Source organism: Xyrauchen texanus, chromosome 40 (genome assembly GCF_025860055.1).
Source record: "Xyrauchen texanus isolate HMW12.3.18 chromosome 40, RBS_HiC_50CHRs, whole genome shotgun sequence".
NCBI lineage: Eukaryota > Metazoa > Chordata > Actinopteri > Cypriniformes > Catostomidae > Xyrauchen > Xyrauchen texanus.
In genome coordinates this window covers 8,086,624-8,113,234 of record NC_068315.1, presented here as the reverse complement: position 1 = coordinate 8,113,234, position 26,611 = coordinate 8,086,624, and the positions used below count along the sequence as shown (strand labels likewise).

General features: G+C 40.0%; 1 protein-coding gene across 2 annotated transcripts; it reads right to left on the bottom strand.

Annotated features, from left to right (window-relative positions):
- On the bottom strand, positions 1–25,324 carry LOC127633793 (alpha-N-acetylgalactosaminide alpha-2,6-sialyltransferase 2-like). Of its 2 annotated transcripts, XM_052113107.1 has the most exons (10): positions 25,147–25,324; positions 20,849–21,200; positions 17,242–17,518; positions 13,779–13,944; positions 12,953–13,127; positions 12,580–12,718; positions 12,342–12,445; positions 12,045–12,128; positions 10,895–10,994; positions 1–1,216 (listed from the first exon to the last, which is right to left on the bottom strand). In XM_052113107.1, the coding sequence occupies exons 2-10, from the start codon at positions 20,998–21,000 to the stop codon at positions 1,046–1,048; spliced, it is 1,368 nt and encodes a 455-aa protein (XP_051969067.1). In that variant the 5' UTR covers positions 21,001–21,200; positions 25,147–25,324; the 3' UTR covers positions 1–1,045. The 2 variants fall into 2 exon arrangements, with proteins under 2 accessions (XP_051969067.1, XP_051969068.1); XM_052113108.1 differs by lacking the exons at positions 20,849–21,200; positions 25,147–25,324 and adding an exon at positions 20,350–20,472.
- Positions 25,325–26,611: the final 1,287 nt, after the last annotated feature.

Here is a 26,611-nt window from a genome sequence, read left to right as displayed (position 1 = left end):
CATTTTTATTTAATTTTGATTTGCCTGAGTGAACAAAATTTTTAAATAACCAAAGTTTTTGAGCTGTAAGGTTGTAAATCCAAAGTCAAATGATTCTGTAAATATAAAAATAAAATCCACATTGTGATACAGACAAAAATAAAAAATTACAACAATAAAAGAAATTAAGAAAATAGCTCCAAAAAATTAATTGAGCAAAAAAAAATCTTTCATTTTTTTGTATTAATTTGTGAGTTTGCATCTGTTAAAAATATTTCTGCTTTAAAAAAAAGTGGAGTCAAGAGTGTGCAAATCCCTAAACCAGTCAAGTCATCCGGACATAATATAGAAGTTAAAATATGTTTTTAAAAGTCATTTTAAAAACAGATAACCCTTTAAAAGCCCTTTCAGAAAGTAGATTTTTTACATAGTGCAACATGAATTGTACTTTGGATGGACCATGTACAACCCTTTAAACCTGTTAAAGTGATATGATTTTGAATATTATTAATACGTTGTTAAAAAACAATCTCTTTGGTTGATTATTTTGGACAGAGTTTTCATTTTAGCTTGCTAATATTTTTTTTAAACTGTCTGTTTCTCCCACACGTTTTCTCACTCACACACCATGAAGTCCTAAGGCACGTCAACACATTATAAAATCATTTTTACATAGTAAGTTGTCCACAGTCCATGCTCCCCTGCCTTGATTTGGAACAACACAAAGAATGTGAGAACAAATAGTACTTTGAACACGGAGATCAGTTCAGTTATTCTAAATTCTAAGGGTGTTAACATGGCTCCCTTCCACCAATAAATAATGAAGTCTTTGTCATTTAGTAGAAAGAGAACATGCTCAGTGTGTAGCACGAGACACTCCTTTGTAGCTTCTGTACATAGCACGTCATTCAACAATAAAAACCTCAATCGCAGCTGATATTCACTGTCGATAACACAAACGGCAAATACAGCAGGGGGAATAACAGGTTTGTCCTGTTGACGGCCTCCCATGCTGTTTTTTCCAGTGACGGTAATGAATCAAAAGCAAGTATCCATCCTTTTGCGCTCACTTGCGCATGTAAAGATTCATCAGTCCGGCTTGACGCAGCTGTTGCCACAACTTCATTTCCATTCGCATGTCATGATTGGCAAAAAAACGCACCACACGTCGATGTTTGTCATAGTAGTGGTCTGAGTATGCAGTGTAGTCAGGAGTCATGAACCCATAAGCGTCTACCTGTTAAAAACACAAAAATCATGATTTTACAAATGTTTCTTGGAATAGGCATATAATAAAAGTACTGTTCAGTTTAGTTTGTTAACAATTAAAACAAATATGCAAACTGTCAGTTTATGATTGCAACATAGCTAGTCAGATACTGTTGGTATTTGTTTAGTACAACTCACCATGCGCCCCACCAAGAGTGGGAACCACATTATAGCGATCACGAGGAGGTTATACCCCTTCCTAGCAACCTAGCCGATTTGGTTGCTTGGGAGACCCAGCACGCCCTGGGATTCGAACTAGCGAATTCCAGCTGTGGTAGTCAGAGTCTTTACCACTGAGCTGTCTGCGCTGTTTTTCAGTTGTTTTTCTATGCAATTTGTCTTGCGCTAGACGTCTTAACCAGTGTGCCACATCACGTGCAGGAGCGGCACATTTTAAGACGCTGAGACTTAAATCAGAAATGATTTAGTGCATAAGAGTCACTTCTATTAAAGGGTAACTAAACCCTAAACCAACTTTTTTTAGTTAATGATCTGTAACCATGGGGCTTTTAGTACTGGTCATTGATTCAAGTAATATTTTTGACATTTGTGTATAAAGTGTTTTAATTCTACAATATATGGTGTAAAAACGTCTGAGTGCTGCCCTCTTCAGGTTGAACGGTGGCTACTGCAGTTGAATTTTCCTATTGGCTGTTTGCGGTACTTCATGACGTAACCGGTGACAGCTGATGTAAGCAGGTTCCAGCTCACCACGCCCTTGGTACGAGCTACCACGCCCATGGCAGTATTAAAACCATCTTGTTGTGTCAAAACCACTGTAGCGAGTCAGGAGTTTGAATTGCGAGTATTGAAAACGATCAGGATAGAGTATTTTAGCATCTATTTAACATAGCATTTATATAGTTATTTAGATTATTTAGTGTAGTCTAGGTAGTTAATTAGCATATTTGTTAGTGTAGTATTGTTAGAAGCATAGTTAGTTAGTAGCATAGTGTTAACCTTTCCTGCTTCTGTCTCCTAACCGTGGTTGGGAGACACAGGGAGATTCGTCTCCTCCAGGGCCGGTAATTCTCCTCCCGGGGTTAACTCCCTAAACTTCACGCTGTTTGGTGTGATGGTAGCATATAAAAGGACAACGAGGCCGTCTTGCAGAAGAGTTTAGGTGCTTTATTTGACTGACTGCACTGAAATACACTGCACATAGCTAGCTACTTGCACGGATCACTGTATCACTCCGCTGCTTCGCGGGGAACAACAAAAACAGGGGCGCGCGCGCGCGCCTTCGATCAGCGCACTCGCTCACTCTCGGTCACACACCCACCCTGAGCTGTCCCGAACTGAACACATTAAAGACACATCTCACAACACTACCCCCACCATGGACTGGCAATTAACACTAATTCCATTCCATCTAAATATACTGAGCACACATTCTCTATATCTGTAGGCCTAAAAATGTGAAGAGATAGCTGTGTCCCAAATAATATGTAAATCCAAACAGGTAGGATATACCAATTTAACAAGTGTCTAAACAGTGTTAAAAGTTCTAAAGCCCATTCAACAGTGAGCACAGGAGTAAAAAATAACAATTAACAGTAATGTAATAGTCTCTAATAAACATAAGAGTACATCACTTTTTAACTCCTATTCTTCAGTGACCAGAGGTAATACTGTCTGACTAATCTGGTAATAATCAGAACATACAATATAGCAATAAAGTGCAAGCATGTAAAAGCATTGAAAAGCTCTTCAGTTTTTTTTTTTTTTTACTTTTTCTTTGAACGTGAAAAAGTGCTTCTTGTAGAAAAGCAAATATAGAACGAACTAGACTAGAGTCCAAAAACGTAAACTGTAAAGTCTCTAGTGCAAATAGGAAATGTCACAGGTGACTCACTCAGTGACCCAGTCCCCATACCGGACCGGTCCTCTGCGCTGACGTTGGGGTCGAGGTTCGCGCGGGGACTGGTGTTGTGGCTTTCCTACCGCACCCCCACCATGGTCAAGTATCACATGGGAAGGAGTGGATGGGAGAGACCCGATAATGTGAGAATTAGTAGCAGATGGAATAGACGGCCAGGAGTCGCTGGGACCATCACTCGAGGCGGTAGAGTAGAGGCTTTGCAGGCCGAGATCCTCTCGATCTGCTGGGTGCCCGTCCACAGCTGGTGGCAGGATCTCAGAAGGCGTCCAGTTCTGGGATTGGTCCAGGACCCAGGTGTTGTCCAGGGGTTCACGGCTGCGGTAGCATTTGAGTTGGTCATGGTGGATGACTTTGACCTTAGCTCTGGGGCCCTTTTGGATCCGGTAGACTAAGTCATCTAAATGTCCCATAACAAAGTAAGGTCCCTCGTAGGAGGGGAGGAACTTTTTGACTTTGTTTCTGACATGGCGTGTTCCTTTGATAAGATACCACACCGCATCGCCGACTTTGTACTGTGTGTGGCAAGCGTTTTTGTCGTATTGTCTTTTTGCACGCGTGACTGACTCACCGAGGGCTTCCCGGGTGATGTTATGAGCCAGTTCCAACCGCTCACGCATTTGTTGCACATACTCGGGGGCCGAAGTTGCATGGTCAGAGTCCGGGGGCAAACCAGCCACAAGGTCCACTGGCTCACTTATTTCACGGCCGAACATCATGAAGTTGGGGTGAAACCAGTAGCGCTGTGCTTGGTCGCTCTGTAGGCCATAACTGCATATGGGATCATCAGGTCCCAATCCCAGTGACAGTGTTCTGCAGTGGAGGCCAGGATCTTTTGTAGTGTGGCGTTGAAACGTTCAACTTGGCCGTCGGACTGCGGTCTGAATGGTATAGTGTGGGTTTTGTCGATGCCAAACAAACGGCACATTTCTTGGAATACCTCTGATTCAAAATTGCGTCCTTGATCGCTGTGCAGAGAGTGAGGCATTCCAAAGCGACACACCCATTCAGTTGCAACAACGTTTGCCACTGTCATAGCCTTTTCGTCAGGGATTGCGAATGCTTCAGTCCATTTCGTGAAATACTCCTGTATTACGAGTATATAACTGTTTTTACGTTCTGTCTCATTGAGTGGGCCCATAATGTCCAGTGCAATGCGCTCCATGGGGGCTCCAACTCTGACAGTTCCCATGGGCGCTTGTGGAGTCTTGTGGGGTCTGGCTCTGCATGCACAGTTCGTACAAGTCCGGCACCAGAGGGCCACATCTTCTCTCATGTGGTACCAGTAGTATCTGGTTTGAAGTCTGGCCACCGTCCTTTCAATACCAAAATGTCCACCTACTGGCCCTTCATGCATTTGACGCATAACATCGGGTTGCATCTTGCGTGGAAGAACAATTTGAGGATAGAACTGTGTATCGTCTAGACAGTAAAAGCGGCGGACCAATACTCCATCTCTGAAGTACAGTCTTCTCCATTGACTCCAGTACGTTTTAGTGGCTGGGCTGCATGGGGAAACTGTGACCCAAGGGGGCCGCTCCCTGCTGACCCCTAACCAAGCTCTGATTGGTGCAATGTCTGTATCAGCAGCCTGAGCCTGACGCAACTCCTCCATAGTCCAGCCAGGAAACAGTCTGGTCTCGCTTGTGTTTGTCACATAAATAATCTCTGTTTGTTTTAAAGTGTCTGTGTTGGTAACACTAATAGCGCTTACCCCCACCGGACTCAGCAATAGGGAGCTAGTGTCAGAGTCCAAATCACACTGAATGGCTTGGTGACTTATGGTTTTCGGCTGCAAGGAAGGGTCCTGCAGATTACAAGGACATGACTGGCGGCAGGGCCTGCGGGAGAGACTGTCAGCATTGGTGTGCAAGCGTCCTGGGCGATGGATAATTTCGAACTCGTACTCCGCTAACTTCTCAAGCCACCAGGCTAACTGACCTTCCGGCTCTTTCATTCGCGTGAGCCAGCGCAGGCTGCTGTGATCAGTCCGTACCTTGAAAGGCCTCCCAATTAGGTACTGCCGAAAATGCGATGTGAAATCGACAATGGCTAGCAACTCCCACCTCGTAGTGCAATAGTTCTGTTCAGCTTTGGCTAGTTTGCGGCTGCCGTACGCCAACACACGTTCTGTGCCACCCTGCATTTGCGACAGGACCGTGCCGATACCGGTGTCGCTGGCATCTGTATCCAGAATCATTTCGCCATGGTCCAGTGGATAGCCTAAGACAGGGGCTGTGGTAAGGCGGTGCTTGAGTGTGTCGAAGGCGGCTTGGTGTTCAGCGTGCCACTGGAAGTGTGCATTCTTCTTAGTCAGGTTATGTAACGGTTCGGCAATGGAGGCAAAGTCTTTCACAAACCTGCGATAGTAGGAAGCGAGGCCAATGAAACGTCTGACCTCTTGGACTGATGTGGGAGTGGGCCAGACTTGGACTTTGCTGACTTTATTGGGGTCAGTTGCCACACCGTGCTCAGACACAATATGACCTAGATAGGCAACTTGACGGCGGAACAGGCAGCATTTGGCTGGTTTCAGTTTGAGATTTGCCTGTTTAAGTCTCTGGAACACTTGGCTCAGTCGCTGCAGCATCTCGGGCACATCCTTGGCCAGCACGATGATGTCGTCCAGGTAGACGAGGCAGGTCTCCCACTGCATGCCAGCAAGGACGCGGTCCATCAGGCGTTGGAACGTCGCCGGCGCGTTACATAATCCGAACGGCATAACGTTCCATTCAAATAGTCCATTACGGGTGCAAAAGGCGGCTGCGCGGCGGGCCCTTGGTGTTAGCTCAACTTGCCAGTAACCTGCAGCAAGATCCAGAGTGCTGAACCATTTGGCGGTGGCGAGAGTGTCCAGCGTGTCTTGGATGCGGGGTAACGGGTACGCGTCAGTGATGGTGAGGTTGTTGAGTGCCCTGTAGTCTATACAAAGGCGATAAGTCCCATCCTTTTTACGCACCATAACGATCGGCGAGGCCCAACTGCTGTGGCTGCGTGTGGCGATGCCGCTCCGAAGGCCCTCACTGATCTGCTGTTCTGCGCTTCGCTGTTTTTCCCCGGCCATACGACGAGGAGACTGCTTCACTGGAGGTCCCGGCCGGGTTATGATGTCATGCTGCACCAGACTGGTCCTGCCCAGATCACCAGGTCCCTTGGAAAAGACACTTTCATAGGCACACAACAGGTTAGATAATTCAAGTTTTTCATTGTCATTAAAGTCAGTGGAACTCTGGGCATAGAGCTCCTGGAGGTGCCCTGGAACTGCAGGGGGGCTGGCTGGAAAGTCTGCCGCGGTGGGGACACTGGACGAGGACAGAACTTCAGCTGGCTGGAGGAGACCTGCAATGGCACCTTCTTTAATAGTCACAGCCTTGTTGCCAGGGTTAAAGAGGCGTAATGGAATGATGTTGGTGGACAGTGCGTTGACTAGGGCTCTGGCAATGAGCACTTTGTGCTTTTCAACAAAGCCTTTTGTGGGGCTAAGCATCATGTCTCCCTGAGCTTCTCTGCAAAAGTGCACGTTGCCTTTGACTAGGTACTCTTGTCCCGCTTCAACCACAACAGTTCTGGCTACTCTTACAGCGTGTGACTTTGGAACAGTCTCTGGGTGAAAGTAGGGCACTTCTTCTCCAAACAGAATTATACGGTGCTTACCGAAATCCAGGCGGGCCTCAGCTTGGGTGAGGAAAGGATGGCCAAGCATCGCCTCATTGCCCTCTATGTCTGCTACAAGGAAGTCCACTTCAACTTGATGGTTGTTGATACTGACGGGTACCTTGGCTTCACCAAGCACTGGCACGTCTCCTGGTCCCACCCCGAGCAAAGTCTCTACAATGGATGACTGAAGCGGTGGTCTCACGTCTTGGTGAATGGCGTTGTATTGGTGAAGAGGCAGCACGCTCCTCCGCGCTCCACTGTCTAGGACTGCACATACCTCCAGCTCAAATATGCGCATGTGAATGTTCATTTCACGACTCTGGCTTTTAAGGTGGAACACAGTGGTCAGCGGGCTTTCTTTGGCTGCCTTTGAAAAGAAAGTCTCTGTATTTCTTTGAGGGGACGAGCACTGACTCTGTTTGTGACCCCAACCATTACAGTTATAGCAGCGAATGTCACCCCTTTTAAAGTTCTTGTGCTGCTTTAGTGTTTTTGCAGATGTGCGTGGGACAAAGTGATTGGGGAATGGGCTAACTGTAGAGGTAGTGGTAGTCACAGTCTCATTTTTGTCTCTTTCTCTGACAACAGCGGCCCGGGGCCTGTGTTCAGTGAGGTTGCGGGCCCCTGGCTGCATGATGCTGGTGACATAGGAAGCAGCTCTCTTGGTAGTGTCATGACGGTGGGCTATCTCATAGGCTTTAGCTAGTGTAGCTGGACGTTTTTCTAACAGTCTCTGAACTAGCTCTGCATCACCCAGGCCGTTTGTGAAAACTTCAACAGCTATAGCATCTTGCTCAGCCTCTGACCAGTCACCATAAGCTATAGATACTTTTCCATAAATGTCATCCCTGAACACATGAAGCGCCTCACCTGGTTTACGCACTCTCTGCCTCAGCTCTATGGCTACAGCCGCTGCATGATCTGAAGAAGGGCCATAAGCAGTTTCGAGTTCCTCTAGCAGGCGGCGATAGTCCCATTTGAATGAACGAGGGTTTCTGTGGACGATGGCGCCTGCAGCTCCGGTGAGGCAGAATTTCATCTGAGTAGCCATTGTTTTAACTGACCAGTGATTTACCTCTGCGCAACTCTCAAACCTGTGCAGAAACTCTCTCCATGGTGTGCTGCCGTCATACTGGCCAGGACGTAGAGTGGGGACTCTCTCTTTGGGGTTATAGTCCTCATCACTGTCCGACAGAGGAGGCTGACGGGGCGCAGAGCGGCTCTTACGTGTTGGAGATGAGGGACCAGGCTGGCGCAATGGGAAATGTCCATGTTTTACAGTCATGTCTGGATTAATAGAAGAATATGGCATGGGAAACGTACTGGCTTCGGGTTTGGATATAGCTGGTGTGCTATGTACAAAACATCCCATGTGAACATTGGCAAAGGGATTTGTGACTTCATAATGCCCCTTAAATGGCATGTCTGGAGTGGGATATGTGAAAAGGTGCATGTCTGGCCTTCTCACGGAGCCGTGGCTTTGACTGTTGCCTCCACTAAAAGGATTTGTGGACGAAAAATGGGCGGGGCTGTCGAACGGCGCGAACAGATCTTCTCCATTAGAAAGTACGATAGTGCAACTTTCATCACACAGGAATGGGTTATAATGTTCGCATTTTCTCTCAGCCTTGCGCTCGTAAGCTTTCACAGTACCTTGATTGTTGTCCTCCACATTGGTTAGCGACATGAACGGGTTTGAGTAGGTGGTTTCTCGTCCGTAAACATCGGAGGGATCGCGAGCGGCCGCCATTTTATATTAGTTCAGCCACGCCGCTATAACAGTTGTATTACAGTCACTCGGCTTTACTTTTTATTGTCCTTCCGTTTTATGCTCACCAGTCTTTTAACAACGTGGAGGTCCCTTCGTGGTCGCCAGTGTTAACCTTTCCTGCTTCTGTCTCCTAATCATGGTTGGGAGACACAGGGGAGATTCGTCTTCTCCAGGGCCGGTAATTCTCCTCCCGGGGTTAACTCCCTAAACTTCACGCTGTTTGGTGTGATGGTAGCATATAAAAGGACAACGAGGCCATCTTGCAGAAGAGTTTAGGTGCTTTATTTGACTGACTGCACTGAAATACACTGCACATAGCTAGCTACTTGCACGGATCACTGTATCACTCCGCTGCTTCGCGGGGAACAACAAAAACAGGGGCGCGCGCGCGCGCGCCTTCGATCAGCGCACTCGCTCACTCTCGGTCACACACCCACCCTGAGCTGTCCCGAACTGAACACATTAAAGACACATCTCTCAACAATAGTATTGCGTCAGTTAGTATAGCTTCAAGTTAGCGTAGATTATCTGTATTTAGTACAGTGGTCAGGATGGTACGTAGGTGTAGTGTTGCTGGTTGCAACAGCACTGCTGGACTGTATAGCTTTCCAGCAGACTTTGGAAACGTTCGAAAAAGAACGTTTCCAAAGAACGTTTGGAAGTGGTTGCACGTCCTTGGCCTGGAAGACCGCGAGTTCCCGCCTAGAGCTGTAGGAGTGTGCAAACTGCATTTTACGCGGGATTGCTTCTCCAACGGAAGTGGAAATGGGCTTCTCCAAACAGCTCGCGCTGAAAAGTGACGCAGTGCCAAACGCTGCTCCTCCTGCATGGACTCCACCACCGCAGCGGTGTCTTGAGGTGAGTGATCAAATATATTTGAATCACAATTTACTGGATTTGCTGGATTTTTTCACATAGCGGCAAAATATGAATATGCCTACAGAGCGCGCGCTATTGACATCAACTCGATAAAACTCATCAGATTCATGTACATGCTTGCGACCGTGTGAGGAATAATAATAACATAATAGTAATACTCCTGGAGAAAATTACCACTCCAGTCACTCTCCATTTTAGAGTCTGACAGCAGCTGTCAATTAATCCGTCACTACGGGTCTCAGGTGCACGCCCCCCCGCTCAGCCCCGCCCTCGTTTTGTCCCCTCTATCCCCGCTGGTGTCTGCCCACTTTTCCAGCATTTTTCAAATATTGCTAGTGGGTGGAGTCAGACTCTGAGCAGGGGTTTAGTTACCCTTTAAAATGAATGGGAGAAATTTAAATGCCCAATGGCAGCCAGCCTTCACCGGATGTAGAAAGGAAGACCCGCCATCCAGGTAAAAGAGCCAATCACCTTTTAGATTAAGACATTACCTGTCAATCATCTCAACAACCAGCAATTAGCTATTCAAGATGAGAAAATTGTGTTTTTTAGCATAACCCGTGGTCAGATTTAACTGCTGATTTGAAATATGTCTTTTTATCATAATCTTGATCAACCGTTTAGGAGATTTCGGTCTTTTCCCATTCAAGTAGATAAGAGCTGAACTGCATTACTAGAAAAAGCCTCCCGAGAGTGTTCCAAATATGGCCGACAGTGGACTGACTTGGTAGAAAAACTTGACAAATTAAAGAAAGATCTGCAGCTTCTCTCTTCTCGAGACAGCTGCATTTTGTTCAGTTCATTTTATTGCATCTAGCTTTTTTTTTTAATTAAATGAATCCCCTTTCTTCCAATTTGCAATGCCCAATTCCCACTACATAGTAGGTCCTCGTCGTGGCGCGGTTACTCACCTAATCCAGGTGGCGAAGGACAAGTCTCAGTGCTACACTCCGCGATCCACACACAACTTAACATGCACCTCATTGAGAACGAGAACCACTAATCATGACCACGAGGAGGTTACCCCATGTGACTCTACCCTCCCTAGCAACCGGGCCAATTTGGTTGCTTAGGAGACCTGGATGGAGTCACTCAGCACATTCAACACATTAGGTGAGCTTTACACTCACATTTTTGTGTTGTGGATTCCAGCTGACCTCATGTCGGTAATACAATATTCATTATTTTTATATTCTATAGAAAATCAAATTATTATGCAACAGGCTAGTACTATCTCAATTCGTCATTGTCACATGTCATATTAAGGCGAACTCACCTTTGAGCTTTTGATAATGGTTTTACAATTTCAGATAACCACCATTACGCAATTATGTAATAATCACGACAGGTTTAGAGAGGAGAATACAATCTTACCACAATGGATTATTTCACCACAGAGCACACTCTTACGCAACACTATATATTGTTTTCATTGATAACAAAAAAATTAATGAACAAACCTGGTCACAAGTATGAATAGCTGCCAGAAGCATTACTGCTCCTGTGGAAGGCCTGTAAATTCTTCTTGCACCAGTTTTTAGAAGACGCGAATGCAGAAATCTAGATGAGGAAAAGAAAAGTGATGTAACATAACCCTGTATTCCAGCAGAAACTGAGACACCTTGTTGCGCTACATACTGTACAAATAAAGACTCAACTAAATACGAAGCATGCAACATTTAACAGCTGTTTATTGCACAGCTTTCTGGAATGCTTGATTCTGATTCGTTAACAACAGCAGGCTGCGGTCAAATATTTGTGTATAATGACCAGCTTACTATATAAATGACTGTCATCCCTGATAACCGTTTTCTTATATACAGTTGTAGCTGGAATGGAGCCACCTGTTTGTTTTTTATTGTTTTTTGACAATTATTACAAATTTAAAATGCTAAACATCACATTATCCACCAATACAAGTGAAAACACTGGAGACCAGAAAACAAAAACTGGCTTCCAGTATAAATCGTGGAACACTTCTGCATTCAGGGAAAAGGTGGATAAGCAAAATAATGTACTGTATAGTAAGCTGCTCATAATAACTTATAACTAGGGCTGCATTAATTCAGTGCGATTAATTTGATTAAAAATAAAATGTTAAAAACACAATTAATCGCAATGCCCCCGGACCGTAATAAGGAAGATTCATGAGAAATGAAAGCTTGTAGTACCACCTGTTTACTCCAGAGGGCAGTAAGTGAAACTTCAGCTGTATGAGCAACACACAGTTTATACAGTGAACAAAACAATCCTTCAGCAGTCAGCACAACACAAACATGCAACACACTTGATGTCTGAACACATGATGCAAATTCGAACTAAAGGATCTCAACGTGTGTTCTAAGTATTCAATTATATTTAACTCGTATATATATATATCATTTTTTTATATTTAAACATAACTATGTATACTAATTTCATTATTAAATATTGAATTATTTTTATATGAGGAGCTTTCTCAGCAAATATTTGTATATGCGATTAAATGCGATTAATCTGGATTAATTAATCGGGACACCATGTAATTAATTTGATTAACATTTTTTAGCGATTGACAGACCTATTTATAACATATTAGATACTGAAATATAACATGCACAATAATCTTACCTGTTTCTAAGGTAGCGGATAAAGTCTGGGTGGTACATTTTGAAATGTTCTACAGTCACATCTTCACCAAAATATTTAAGTGGTCTAGAAGAGATATCGATTATAAAGTGTAAATACATTTCAGTAACTTAAGTGTAATTACCATACAATACATCACAACCAATTCTGTTCATCGTCACATTATAGAGCAAAACAATTTAATTGGAAGAAACTGATCACAATGAGAATTAGACTCATGGATCCATGTAGAAAACATAGAATGTGTTTATTCAAATATGAAAAATGAATTGTAGATACGTTTTGCTGCGCTCAGGGCCTTTCTCAATTATTGTGTGTGTGGCAGCTGCCCTCATAAGTATGTAATCTCTGTCATGATCTGGCAGGAAAATGTATCTAGTTTCCTATACAGAGGGAGATAAAAAGATAGAGAGAGAATTAGCAAAAAACATAGCTGAGCTAATGACCTATTAAAATATTTGACAAACATTCCTCATGGTGAGATAAACACAAAAGCTGTCAAGATACCAGTGGTTACCTTCGTTACTGGTGGTCCCCTGTAGCCTAGGCCAGCATAGCTACGCATGGAGTTTCTCATAGTGTTGGTGGAGAATGTATAAAATGACGTCCTAGATCCCACATCCTGCTCAAACCCCTTAAGAACTGCACCATTCACCCTACAGGTGCGAGAGAGGAGAGAAGCATTGTGAAATAAATATGCACACAATAAACACTATAAATACTTCCTTTAGTTAAAATATATTAATATAAATTTAGATGTGTGCAAACTAAAACACAACAAATCATATTTTTTGTGACACCTTTCCTAAAAAAAAAATTAATTGTAAAAAAATTGTTTCCGTAAGCATATGTTTCTTTATGGGTTAGAATAATTCATAAATTGTCCCTACCTGAAGACATAGTCATGTTCATCGATCTCTTTGCCTTTCATTGATCCATTCAGAATTCCTCCGTTTCCCACCACGGCACAACGGATGCACTGTGATCTGTTCTTCCTCTGTTCCCAGTCGTCGAACATTAACCGATTTGCTGTTGTATTTAAAATTCCCAGTGAGCTCTTTAATACTGTGAAGGACAACAGACACAAAATCCCATTATTTTTCTGGACATGACACTTTACATTATAGTGTCTACTGTATGTTTCACATGTTGCATGCTACTATAAATAGAAAGTAATACCTAACACACCTGATTCGACTTATTAGCTCATTAGTAGAGACTCTAGTCTATGACCTGAATTCTGTGTCAGATAAGGGAGATATCCAAAATGTGCAGTGTTGGGGAGCCTCCAGGAACATGGTTGGGAACCACTGGTATAGGCTATAAGCTATACGTTTTAAACTAGTTTTTTTTTTCTTCTTAAACATAGCTTTTTTTAGCTTTCCAACCAGCGTGACACAGCAAAACTGGCTGTCATAAACGTAAAGCCTTTTTTAATCTAAATATAAATTAAATTGTTATCACTTTGAACATCCTTATTTGTCAGTGACCCACCCTGAATTTATGGGTATGACAACAACATCCTACAAACAAATCCTCATCCAATCCAATCACCCACTGAAGTATATCTATAGCAACAGCATTTGAAGCATCATTCAAATCCATAGCAACGAAAAACACTATTGGATTGTAAATCCAATTCAAATCCTAACCCTGAATTCTTTTATTAAATCAGTTCTTTTCAACTAATCTAGCAAATGCCGAAAACACACATACCATCGAAATCAACGCCTCCCCAGCCATGCGCTCCACTGTAGCGCTTCAACCGCTGGTACTGATCTTGAGTGAAATGCTTTGCCCACTGAAGGACTGGAATGCTTTGATGAAACACCTCAGCAAATGAAGTCTGAGGCACGTGCTTTCTAATGCTGCTTGGACAGTTCTGCAATAATGAAAAACATGGTTTTGACAATTTAGTGAGATTAGAATGTATTCCGGCAGTCAATTTTTTTTTACATTTGAACCAAAAATTTAATAAAAAAATGACAGTTTGAAGTTGAAACAGATGCTTTTATCCAAAGTGACTTAAAGTACACTTGACTTGAGTAACCAGATCACACTGTAAATTTGGCGACAATCAGGGTTGGGGAGTAACAAAATACATGTAACAGGATTACGTATTTAAAATACAAAATATAAGTAACTGTATTCCACTACAGTTACAATTTAAATCAATTGTATTTAGAATACAGTTACATTAAAATAGTATTTTGATTACTGAAGAGATTACCTTGCATTTTATTGTCATTTGTTTCATGTAATATTTAGTCCTTTCGGATGGAACACATTTATCCATATAAATGATGCGATCCAAAGTGCATTTGAACAGCGGTGAAACAATTTCTTATGATTCGTATGATGATTCATACGAGCAGACAGAGAAGTAAGTTTGAAGTTAGTTTGGAGCAGAATTTTTTTTTTCAGCTTTATGCTAAGCTAAAATGCTATTTCTAGCCATTTTACATGCATGTTACCAGGCACGATCATATTTTTTATCAAGAAAATTCACGTTGGATCATAATATCTTTGATATTAGAGCAAAAATTATTTTTGTATTGTTTTCCTGTAAAAATATTCTATATAACAAATATATAAAATATAAAAAAGATTCATTTGATTTAACTTGTTTTAGAAACAACACTGTATACGATATTTATGTTTTTCAGAGGATGTATTTTATGATGAGTTTTTATAGTCAAAACAAGTGAAAAAATCTACCAGTGTTGAAGAAGTAATCTAAAGTATTTAGAATACAATACTGACCTCGAGTAACATGTATTCTGTAATCCGTAGTGGAATATATTTCAAAAGTAATCCTCCCAACCCTGGCGACAATAGGTCAAAAGTTAATCAGCTAAAATCTGTCTATTCTTATTGGATTGCTCACTGTCACCCAGTGGCTGAAGCTGGAAGAGTTGTTGAATGTATAGTAAGTAAAATTGATTTCTAAAGCACACTCAAACATAGCAAAGCTGACTGAAGTGCTGAACAGAAAAATATAAAATACAGTAAATAAAACAAATATGTACAATAAAATGTGACAAGACAATCTCAATTGATATTGCAAAATGCTAGAGAATACAAGTGAATGGTATTAATTTTCTCTTGGAAAATTGTAGGAGTGGTGTGTAGGAGTGGTGGTGGCGTAGTGGTCTAAATCACATAACTGTTAATCAGAAGGTCGATGCTTCGATCCCCACAGCCACCACCATTGTGTCCTTGAGCAAGGCACTCAACTCTGGGTTGCTCCAGGGGGATTGTCCCTGTAATAAGCGCTCTGTAAGTCGCTTTGGATAAAAGCGTCTGCCAAATGCATAAATGTAAGCTTGGATTTATTGCCAAATTAAAATCTTATGTCTATTAGAATGTGTATTAATAAACTTTGAAAGGTAAATTGTTCTTGCCAACTTGGACTCATTCTGAAAGATCCTCAAACAATCTTTAAAAATCTCTTAAGATACATTCTTCCATCTCCTCTCAGCTCTACGGCAGGTCTGCCTCAATGATCAGGTATGTTCATTTAGCCAATGGAAAGATTTCTTTGTTTTTGATTGTTTGTACTTCAGAATAAATAAAAATCTGGTTTATCAGGTAATAAAATCTGAGACTGTTGAACAGAATGAATACAATATTAAAATCAAATCATCAGGACTAGATGTGGTTTGGGCAGTAGATAAAATAAACGATTCAAAAGCATTTTCCTGATAGTGGTCAGAAAAATGAGTAATAGTGGAAGAATTAATAAAACAGGAATAATGGCCAACAGGCCTGACAGTAGATAAAGGGCTATAAGCAGTAATATTGAATTCAATGGGCCTATGATCTGAAAAACATGCATCTTCTCTAACAATATTATCAACAGGAATTCCATATGACATAATAAGATCAAGAAAATGTCCAAGAACATGAGTGGCACTCGTTATATACTGATTAAAACCAAAGGAGTCCAAAACATTATTCAATTCGGTAACCAAGGGTCTACTGGGACAAAACACATGAATGTTAAAATGTCCCAGCAACAACATACGGTCATACAGTGGGACCATAAGAGATAAGAATTCAGAGAATTCTACTATAAAGTCTTTGTCCAGCTTAGGAGGTAATGTAGAGAACGTCCCGACGAGCCAAATGAAGACTCCCATAAACTGTTTTATGCAATGGAGGCTCAGTCGAAGTTTGCAAAAGTGGGACACTTACTGCCCTCCTAAGCCTCACGTGAATACCACCACGATTCCCCCTCTTCCTGCTGCGTTTCCTTTGGAGGGGAATGCAGCAAGATGTCTAATGCATAGTCTCCACAGAGAGATGAAGGAATTTTGAATTGTGGTGATCGTGTAGAGCAGGGCATTCAAGGATAGAATATTTGATCTGGATTCAAGTTTGCCGGTCATAAATCAGCACCAATAGAGAGAATCAATACGCATAATACAGACAAGGCAAACAGATCTAACAGATAAAACAGCAGAAAAAACAGACGAGATAGACGGCAAGCCGACAAACACACTGGCACCATCTTGGAATTATCTCATATTACTGAAAGCTCCAGTTTACGGGTGAAATGTCCACAGGGTGGCGCCAAAAGAGAGTAACATTTTTTGTTGTAAATTATGTAATAAAGTGAACAGGAATGCATATTTTATTAACCATATGCCCTAACCCCAATTCCAACCCTAAACCTAACCGTCAGAATCGCATTCAAGATTGTTTATGTGAACACAATTACTTTCTGGTTCCCTCCCACAATCAGTACTAAAATTAAAGGTGATCATGGTTGAACTGATGCAAAAATGTCTGATAGGGGTTGGCGCTTGTCAATCATTTGGCAGAATGGGGCTGAGGGTGCATTAACTTTTGGAAGCAACATGGCAATTCGTAAATCAGTGGAGTTTTCAGAGTTTCGTGTGGACCTGCAATAACTCACTCAATGTAACTACTATCCTTTCTGGATTTCTGTGGGCTAGTTACTGAATTTGAATGACCATTACATTTGAATGGCCATTTGTATGAACACAATTTGTAAGAACAAAACATTGAATGAATCTTGCTTAACTTAAGTTAAGCAGATGGCTTCTGGAAATTGCACATACTTTCTATTCTAACATAGATACAGATACAGGGCCAAAAACCACTAGAAGCCAATAATAAAACTATAGGCCAAAATCCACAGACAGGCACTTACTGTTTGTGAAGGAACATCGTCCATGGCATACTGGTCACCAAAAAAGTCTGGTTCAGTTGGTTTTGCTGGTTTGATGGATTTTGTCTCATTTTTTGGCACTTGTTTTAAGGAGCTTGTGTTTGAATTTGCATGATCAGGCTTTGAGTTGTCTGATATTGGCAAATCATGAATATCTGATTGCTGGGATGAACTCTGATCTTGCTCTTCAGCACTGGGCAGTTCCTTCTCAGCAGATGTGTGGTAGTCCATAAAGCTTTTGCTCTCATTACTGAAATACCTGTGGGCAAGGAAGGCAGAAAAGTAGACAATGCATTATGTCACTTTCTTTAGCCTAACATTAAAGTTGATGTAAAATACTGAACAATATACCTTTCACAGCTTAATTTGAAGAGACAACTATAAGTTAGCCATCTATGGGTTAATTAACTAAAAAGTGTAAACACTAAGGCTCTGTGGTGCTTTCAAATCATTTTGACCATGCGACACAGCAACATTGGCTCAACCAATGGTAGGATTTGGGGGTGGGACTAGCTTTTTTAGGGGTTTCATAAGTTAATATTATTGCAATTCAGTTTGGTGCTGACTTGCAGCTTGGAGGAAACAAAAATACTGGCCCTAATAAGACAACTAAACTGTATTACATAACAAGACTAGAAATGTTGCACACAGTACAGCAAATGTTCTTGAATGGCCTAATTGTAAGAATAAATCTACATAATGAACCAAGCTCAAAGTTCAGTAAAATATTCAGTGTTAAAATCATCAAGTGAATTTAATTACAGATCAAGTGATTTTACACCCTAATTGATTTTAACACACTGTCTGTTAATGTAACAGAGGATTATAGTATTATACTCTATATCTGTGTTTTCCATTATTACATAACTGTGCAAAGTGATATGATGTAGATATGTTTGGCACCATCATAGTGGGGTATTGGGTATTTCGCAATACTGTTTTTCTTTGACTGCTCTGTCTTAAAGATTTAATCAGTGTGAGTCTATTGTCTTGCTGATTACAAAAATAAAAAAAATTCTGCAATCAATCAAGGTTTGTAAAAGATAAAAACAATCATAAACAACCAGTTATGCAAAAAGGTAATCCACTACAAATTACAAATTTCTTAAGATTCCTTTGCTGATTACTTGATAGTAAAAGTAATCACATTATTAATGACTTTACTTTTAAGTTACATTCTACAACACTTTTCACAGAATGTTTTTTCCTCTCAACTAATTTAATATTCTGTCTACATTTTCCCTTTGTGCATTGTCACACATGAGTCATACACTTCGGCTGTCACATATGTGCAAACAGACATACTTATGAACATAATTCATGTACTAAATGTATTCTACATTAAAATTACTATATCAGAAATATGTGTAACTTAAGTAGTGTACTTAAAAATAATTAAATTAATTGAAAGTCAGTAACTGTTATTGGATTACAAGAATTTAAAATTGAATCTGTTACACTATGTTTTGACCAAAAAAGTAGTTAGATTACAGAAACGAATTACTCAAAAAATATTTAGCATATTAAGATTTACGCATTTCAGTTTCATAACAAAATTTCATCAGATTGAATTGAGTAATATTTAACAAAATACAATTATTCAAACATAAAATATTGAGTTTTTTTATTTATTTATAATAATTATAAAATAATTAATCATAAATTATTTTTTTTATGTACTTTGTAATCAGATTACACCCAACACTGTAAGCGACAACATATGACATCCTTAAAACACTGTATGGATATTTGGGATAATTCTTAACAATGGTTACACAAGGGATCCTGGGTGGCTCAGTGAGTATTGATGCTGACTACCACCCCTCGAGTCGTGAGTTCGATCCAGGGTGTGCTTTTGTCTCTGCATATTCACTTTTAACAACAGATAATTAGTTCATGTTCATTCAGACAGGCTACTTAGAAATGTCATCAAAACACTGTGAAGCAAGTATTATGAGAAAATGAAATACTGATCTTTACAATCACTTTAAGATCACTTTACTGAACGTGTCATTTTGAAATGCCCTAAATTTCGGAATTTGTACTGAATCACAAGTTTTGATGCCTACTGGTGGAATATGCCTTTTCGTGACCTTCAGGGTGTTTTTTGAGTATGCCTGTGTTAAAATTAGCATCTGGGCTACATTTCACATAATAGACCCTACTTTGAGTGCAATGATTGTGTACTTCTCTTGAGCTCACTGGCATTACTAATGCACTTCACAGGATGAAAGAAAGCCAAACCAGAATGATTATATGCCTGGCAGTGCACTATACTGAAGGAGCACTACCAAAGCAGCTCTTAAAGTGATAGTCCACCTCAAAAAGTGCAAATCTTGTCATAATTTAGCTAATCACCATTTAGTGGTTCCAAACATGTATGATCTTTTTTTCTTTCATGGAACACAAAAGATGATTTGTTTTTTAAGAATGTCTGGGGCCACTCTTTTCCATATAATGAATTGAGCCATACAATAGACTGAACAGACTGAAATTTAAGTAATTTAAGTAGTTATTTAAATATGTATATGGTACCAATACAATCACTGTGTCAGGTTTGACATCAATGACGTTTGGTCATAAGGAAACTAAGAACCAATGCCATTTGGCTTCAGTGGCATTGTGTTTTATGGAATAGAGAAAGTCAAACAGGTTTGGAACATGATGAGGTAAATGATGACATAATTGATTTTTTGGGTGAACTACCCCTTTATTGGAGAACAAAGTAAAGTAAATTAGCATTAAATAACTAGGTATAAACAATGGAAAATGTGCCAGCTTGAGGAAGTAGGCATCCCAGGCTTGAATTTGATTTCACCTAAAGTTCCTCCCTCATACCCCAATACTTCCTAACCCATCTAAGGGAGTACTTCCTTGCCACTGTCTCCCTTGGTTTCTCTCTGTGGGGATATCTAAGGTACTATTCATTGTTAAGCTGCATTGACCATTTGTATTGTGAAAAGCACAATCCGAATCCAAATAAAAAATATCTAAAACCTGCACTCACTTCGTCATTGATAAACAAGACAAAGAACAATAAATAAACAAACAAACATAAATAATAAAGTTGGCTCTGCTTCTGAAGCTTACCTCCATAGTGACAAAGAGCATGTATGTGATCTCTGCTCTCTAAAGACTATGCGCCCATGCTGACATCATCAGTAGTTCCTTAATGACTAACAACCACTGCCTACTGCCAAGAAACAGTCAACAGAAGACAACTAAGAAGCCTTAACTTCAAGATAGTTCTGATCTTGTATTGTTCTGCAGTACTCCGCTGAAATAGAAAGAGAGTTTCTTGTATTTGTTGCTTTTGCTTTCTCATTTGAAAGTCGTTTTCTTTAAAGAAAGGCCCTTGAAACTTACATTTTTATAAAAGTGGTATGTACACAAAAACAGACATACACACTCAAGGCTGAAATGATCGACAAAGTTTGAAAAGAAGTCTGTGCGTCAAAATGTTTGGGCTGAATTAACTACAGAAGTTTCACACTTAGGAATCAGGATTAAAATAAACCCAAACCAGAATCAAAACAGTGCTGCCTTGCATGCAAACATTGTAATTTAGTCTGTCTAGTCATCTCAATACCTGTGTTTTATTGCAGTGAAGCTTTGGAAGTTCGTCATTTGCCATGGCACCAGGATCTGCAGAGCCACACATACCACAGTTAACGCCAGCAATCCGATGCCCAATAACACAATGAACCATAGCAATAGCTTCTGGGGTAGTCGGCCTGTCATCGTGGTACTTTCCTCTGGCCTGAGTCACCAAGAGTTCCCCAAAAGGTTTGGTAGGACATGAGTGTTCTCCTGAGGAGGGGAGGAACACTGTTTTGATGAACCTGGAGTTTTAAAGTAAATCTCAAAGGGTTGGCAGTGTTTGTGACCATTAATTCGTCTCTGGGGACACTGGGGAGTCTCCTGTGCCACCGAAGACTTCTCTGAAGGAGAGAAAAACAACATAAGACTGAAACTCCACATGGTGGTTTCTACACTGTAATCCTATTTTAATTAAAGGGCCTGAAAAACCAGCAAGATTAAATCCTGATTTCAGAGTGCATCTTTTCACAAGAAGGTTTAACTACTTGTTTAAAGAAAGAAAGAAAGAATTTAAAACATTTACAACATATTTAAACAATGCAATAATATGTAATTGTTATTATTTTTTAGATTATCAAAATGGAGCACTTCTGATTTGTTTGCAAATTTCGAAGCACTTGTTCAGTTTTGGTCATAATGCCTTCATGCATTGTAAAGTAGAGCTTCTAAGCTTTCAAACGATACCTATTAAACACAATTCACAATGGTATTTTATCAAACTACACAATGATGACTCTAAGACATAATAGATCTTACAGATGAATTTTCTTTTAATGCATGATTTTCTGTAAATCTGCTTTGAAACGATGTGTGTTGTGAAAGGTGCTATACAAATAAAAATGTGTGTTGGTCAAGACTGTAGTTATTAATATTTTGATGATTTGTTTTATTTTTTTGCAGATCCACCAGCAGGCCCAGCCAAGTTTAAAGGGTTAGTTTATTAAAATACTGTTGTTCAGTGTTTATTCATGTAGAAATTAACATTAACCAACATTAATAAATGCTGTAAAAGTATTGTTCATTGTTGTTTCATGTTAACTAATGTTAACAAATACAACCTAATTGTACAGTGATATTACCAGTTTAATTAATCACTTTTGTGTCTCAGACACTGGAAAATAAAGCTGAACTGAGAAAAACAAAGCTTTATATTATAAGTTGTTTTTCCCCATCTCAAGAATTACTGCTATTTTTTCTGTCAAATGTGGAATGGCAAGAATAGTTTTCTGTAAACACAGAAAGAAAGAATGTAAAAGAACAGGGTTGGTTAAAACAAAATTACAATTATGTATTGTTAATACATAATAGTATTTCTTCAAGGGAACAAGCATTACACCCTCAGAAAGTATTTCTCTCAACTGACATCTTGTGATTATGTGTCCGGAAACACAAAGCTTATTTAAACAACACAATTTAATGGTGCAATTGTCAAAATCACTACAAGCTTGGATCTCAGACTGATAGATGAGTGAGAAATCAAATAATTTTGTAACCAAGTATTTATTACTATGTAAATATAACTCAAACTTTTGTGAAGGTCCACACTCTGGCAGATTATTGGCAGTGACATGCATTTTGTGTTTCGCAAAGTTTTCTGCTTCAGTTGTTGTGGTGTTGATTCACGTTGTTTCTAGATTATTGTGCAGAGTGATCAGATGCATTTTAAATAATTGAAAAAAGCTTCATTGGCCAAAAAAATTTACTTTATCACAAAAACCCAAATTTCACTGTTTTTTGGCCCTGTCACAGAATGACCAGCTAACATAATTTCACTAATCATATCAGCACCTGGGAAAGTGTGAACGAGTACTAGTCAGGTGAAATCACTCTATCATTCTGATTGGATGATAAGAGCAGACTGATTGCTATAAAAGGAGGGAAGAAGTGCTTCAAATCATTGTGTTCATGTTAGAAATGGTTACCTCTAACGTAAGACGTGCAGCCATCGTCGCTTTGCATAAAAATGGCCTCACATGCAGAGAAATTGCTGCAAAGAATATTGTACCTGAAAGAACCATTTACCGGATCATCAAGAACGTCAAGGAGAGAGGTTCAACTGCAGTGAAGAAGGCTTCAGGACATCCCAGAATGTCCAGCAAATGCCAGGACTGTCTCCTCCTGAGGAGTCAGCTACGGAATCGTATCACCTCCAATGCAGAGCTTGCTCAATATTGGCAGCAGGTTGGTGTGAGTGCATCTGCACGCACAGTGAGGCAAAGACTTTTGGACAATGGCCTGGTGTCAAGAAGGGCAGCAAAGAAGCCACTTCTCTCCAAGAAAAACATCAAGGACAGACTGAAATTCTGCAGGAAGTACAAGGATTGGACAGCAGAAGACAAGTTCAAAGTTATTTTCTCTGATGAAGCCCTCTTCCAACTGTTTGGGACATCTCGATAGTCTGGATAAGAAAAGGTGAACGCAACCATGAGCCTGTGTTGTGCCAGCAGGGAAGAATCCTGATACCATCCATGTGTGGGTTTTCTTTTCATCCAAAGGAGTGGGTTCTCTCACAATCCTGCCCAAAAACACTGCCATGAATAAAGAATTGTATCAAAACGTCCTGCAAGAGCAAATTCTCCCAAAGATCCAGGAGCAATTTGGTGATGATCCGTGCATTATCCAGCATGATGGAGAACCATGTCACAAGGCAAGAGTGATAATGAAGTGGCTCGGAAATCATTACATTGAAATTTTGGATCTGTAGGCAGGCAACTCCCTGGATCTTAATACCATAGAGAATCTGTGCTGAATCCTCAAAAGGCGAGTGGACAAGCAAAAGCCCAGAAATTGTGATCAACTCCGAGCACTAATAAGGCAAGAATGGATCGCCATCAGTCAGGATTTGGCCCAGAAGCTGATATCCAGCATGCCAGAGCGAATTGCGGAGGTTATGAAGAACAAGGGTTTTGCCAATAAAAGCCTTTAAAAGTTATGAAATGCTTATCATTGTTTTCCAGTATATCATAGAAACATGTGAAAAAATAATCTACAAATACTGAAGCAGCAAACTTTGCAAAACATTTTTACGTCACTGCCAGGGCTGGACTGGCAATCTTGCATGCCGGGCATTTTCCCTGTGGGCCGACGCAATTTTGGGCCTATCGGGGCGGACTTGCCTGCGGGATACCCGAGCGGGCCGGTGGGTCGGCCGCGAAATGTGCAGAATGGGCCGCGATAAGGAAAAATTGGCCGCAAAATTTGTTATACAGAACAGACCACAAAAAAACTTTCCAAAAATGTCTCCAAACAAATAAACATTAATAATTGTAAATAAGAACTAATGACTACACAACAACGACTAAAGGTCTGAGTAGCATGAAGACATGATATTAGAAAATTAGATTTCACAGAATGAGTTTCATTCTGTGCCATTTGAGTCATCATTGAGTCTGTGTCATGTACTGTACGCCATCGCCTGGTGGCCATATGTAACATTGTGCTTCTAGTAGATTATCTAATGATCTATGCATCCAATTACCTGATTAAAGGTAATCGCTTCTAAGTAATGATATGTGATATTTTATGTTCTGCTTATTTTTCATGAAGTTATAAGCAAAAAGGTGGCATATAAGCCAGCGGGCCCACCAGTGGGCCCATCCCAGTGTTTATTCATGTAGAAATTAACATTAACCAACATTAATAAATGCTGTAAAAGTATTGTTCATTGTTGTTTCATGTTAACTAATGTTAACAAATACAACCTAATTGTAAAGTGATATTACCAGTTTAATTAATCACTTTTGTGTCTCAGAAATTGGAAAATAAAGCTGAACTGAGAAAAACAAAGCTTTATATTATAAATAGTTTTTTCTCCATTTCAAGAATTACTGCTATTTTTTCTGACAAATGTGGAATAGCAAGAAAAGTTTTCTGTAACAACAGGCTGTTTCTGTAACTATTGCTCTGCTTTCTGGAAATATTTGAAAAAGATTAAACTACAAACCAAAGTCCGTCCTTTTTAAGACTTTGAACTGCCTGAAATCTCAAGTCAAATTTTTACAACTTTTACAAAAAAGAAAATCTCTTTTAGTTCCTTAAAAGTCAGTCAAATTAAGAAAAGAAAGTTTTCCACAACTTTAAACACAAAGAAACATAGTAAAACCCAAAAGAAACAATATACTGCTGTCAGACAAAGTAACTGTCACCAAAAGAAATGTTTCCGAAACAGTTGACTCGCCCATGTTCCTTTAACTCAAGGAAAACAACCACAATGCACACACAGAGACACACACACACACACACAAAAAAGAGAAAAAAAATTAAAAAGAGGACAAAAATATCTCGTACCTGAGGGGAAACTTCTGTCAGGCGATAAGAATAAGACTTGGGCAGTAGAGTGACCAGTTTAATAAATGAAACTCAAACAGTCACATGCTCACAGGTCTGGAGAGGCGGCCCTATTGTGGAATGAGTAACAGCTGCTAGCAATTGTTCAACTTCCCTGCCCCCTCCCCCAAAGGAAGACAGAGAATACTGTAGAGAGAGAGAGAGAGAGAGAGAGAGAGAGAGATGATTATCACAGAACCGTAAAGAAGGACTTTAAAAAGCTGACAACCGACCAGACAAAAGCAACAATAAAGATATAAAAAAAAACACAAAAAGACAGAAAAACAGATACACATGTTCAATGAATACCCAAGATGACATGCATCAACATGCAGAATGCACCCTAGGTTCAAAAGCCTGTAAGTCTGTCTTGTTATTACACAAGTCACAGCTCCCTCTTTACAATACAAGACAGTAGAAGTAAATAGGTTGCATAATACTACTGGTTTGGTTGCAAAATCAGTAAAAAGCTATAGAAACCAACAGAAGTGCAAAATGCGAGTGTGTGATTGTGTGCACATGATTGACTAAGAGCCAGAGGTGAAAATGAGGTAAAAAATGCTCCTCAAGAATGGGGGTCAGAAGGAAGGAATGTCCTACGAACTCACAGATGTGCATTTACATGTATTCATGAGGCAAATGCTTTGTTCAAAATGACTTTCAAATGAGAAAGCAAAAGCAACAAATACAAGGGAAAACTCTCTATAGAAACTCTCTTTCTATTTCAGTGGAGTACTGCTGAACAATACAAGATCAGAACTATGAGAAGTTGATATATTACATTTCAATGAGCTCTTTATTTATGTTCAAATTTACAAATACATATAAGGAAAAATGCATATCTTAGGTCCTATAATGGGTACCATTTCTTTTAAAGGAAGGTTCCTGCTTCAAAACAAGTTAAGCTCAATCAACAGCATTTGTTGCATAATATTGATTACCACAAAAATATACTGGATATTCCAAAAGCATTAAAATGCATACGTTTGTTTCAAAAGTATAGCCTCAAGAAGCAGACATAATATGGTAACATTTTATTATGATATGATTCCATATTACAGCTTCATACTCATGACGATGGTAAACACTATAAGCCATTTATTCACACTAAAATTACGTAGAACACAGATTTTAAAATACTATACATTAGTCATGTTAACATAACATTTTACGTCTTGTGGCTACTTTTGAAATGGTGAGTATTTTAGTGTTAAAGGAATATTGCTGAATAACACAAAACATTTTCTTAAAAAAAAAAAAAAAGCACACAATTGAGGTTACAGGGAGGCACTAAACAAAAGAAGTGAATGGGGCCATTATTAAGCGCCTCACTGTAACCCAGATTTTTTTTTAAATAAAAGGATAGATAGATCAAATCCATTTTTTTGTAGTAATCCATATTGTGCGACAAATGCTGTCAATAGAG

Excerpts from the sequence above, each read along its gene's own strand:
- LOC127633793 (XM_052113107.1), bottom strand. The coding sequence starts at position 21,000 with ATGACAGGCCGACTACCCCAGAAGCTATTGCTATGGTTCATTGTGTTA. Across the intron at positions 10,995-12,044 it reads ATCCGCTACCTTAGAAACAG|ATTTCTGCATTCGCGTCTTC; the intron begins GTAAGATTATTG and ends TTCCTCATCTAG. Across the intron at positions 1,217-10,894 it reads CTATTCATACTTGTGACCAG|GTAGACGCTTATGGGTTCAT; the intron begins GTTTGTTCATTA and ends TGTTTTTAACAG.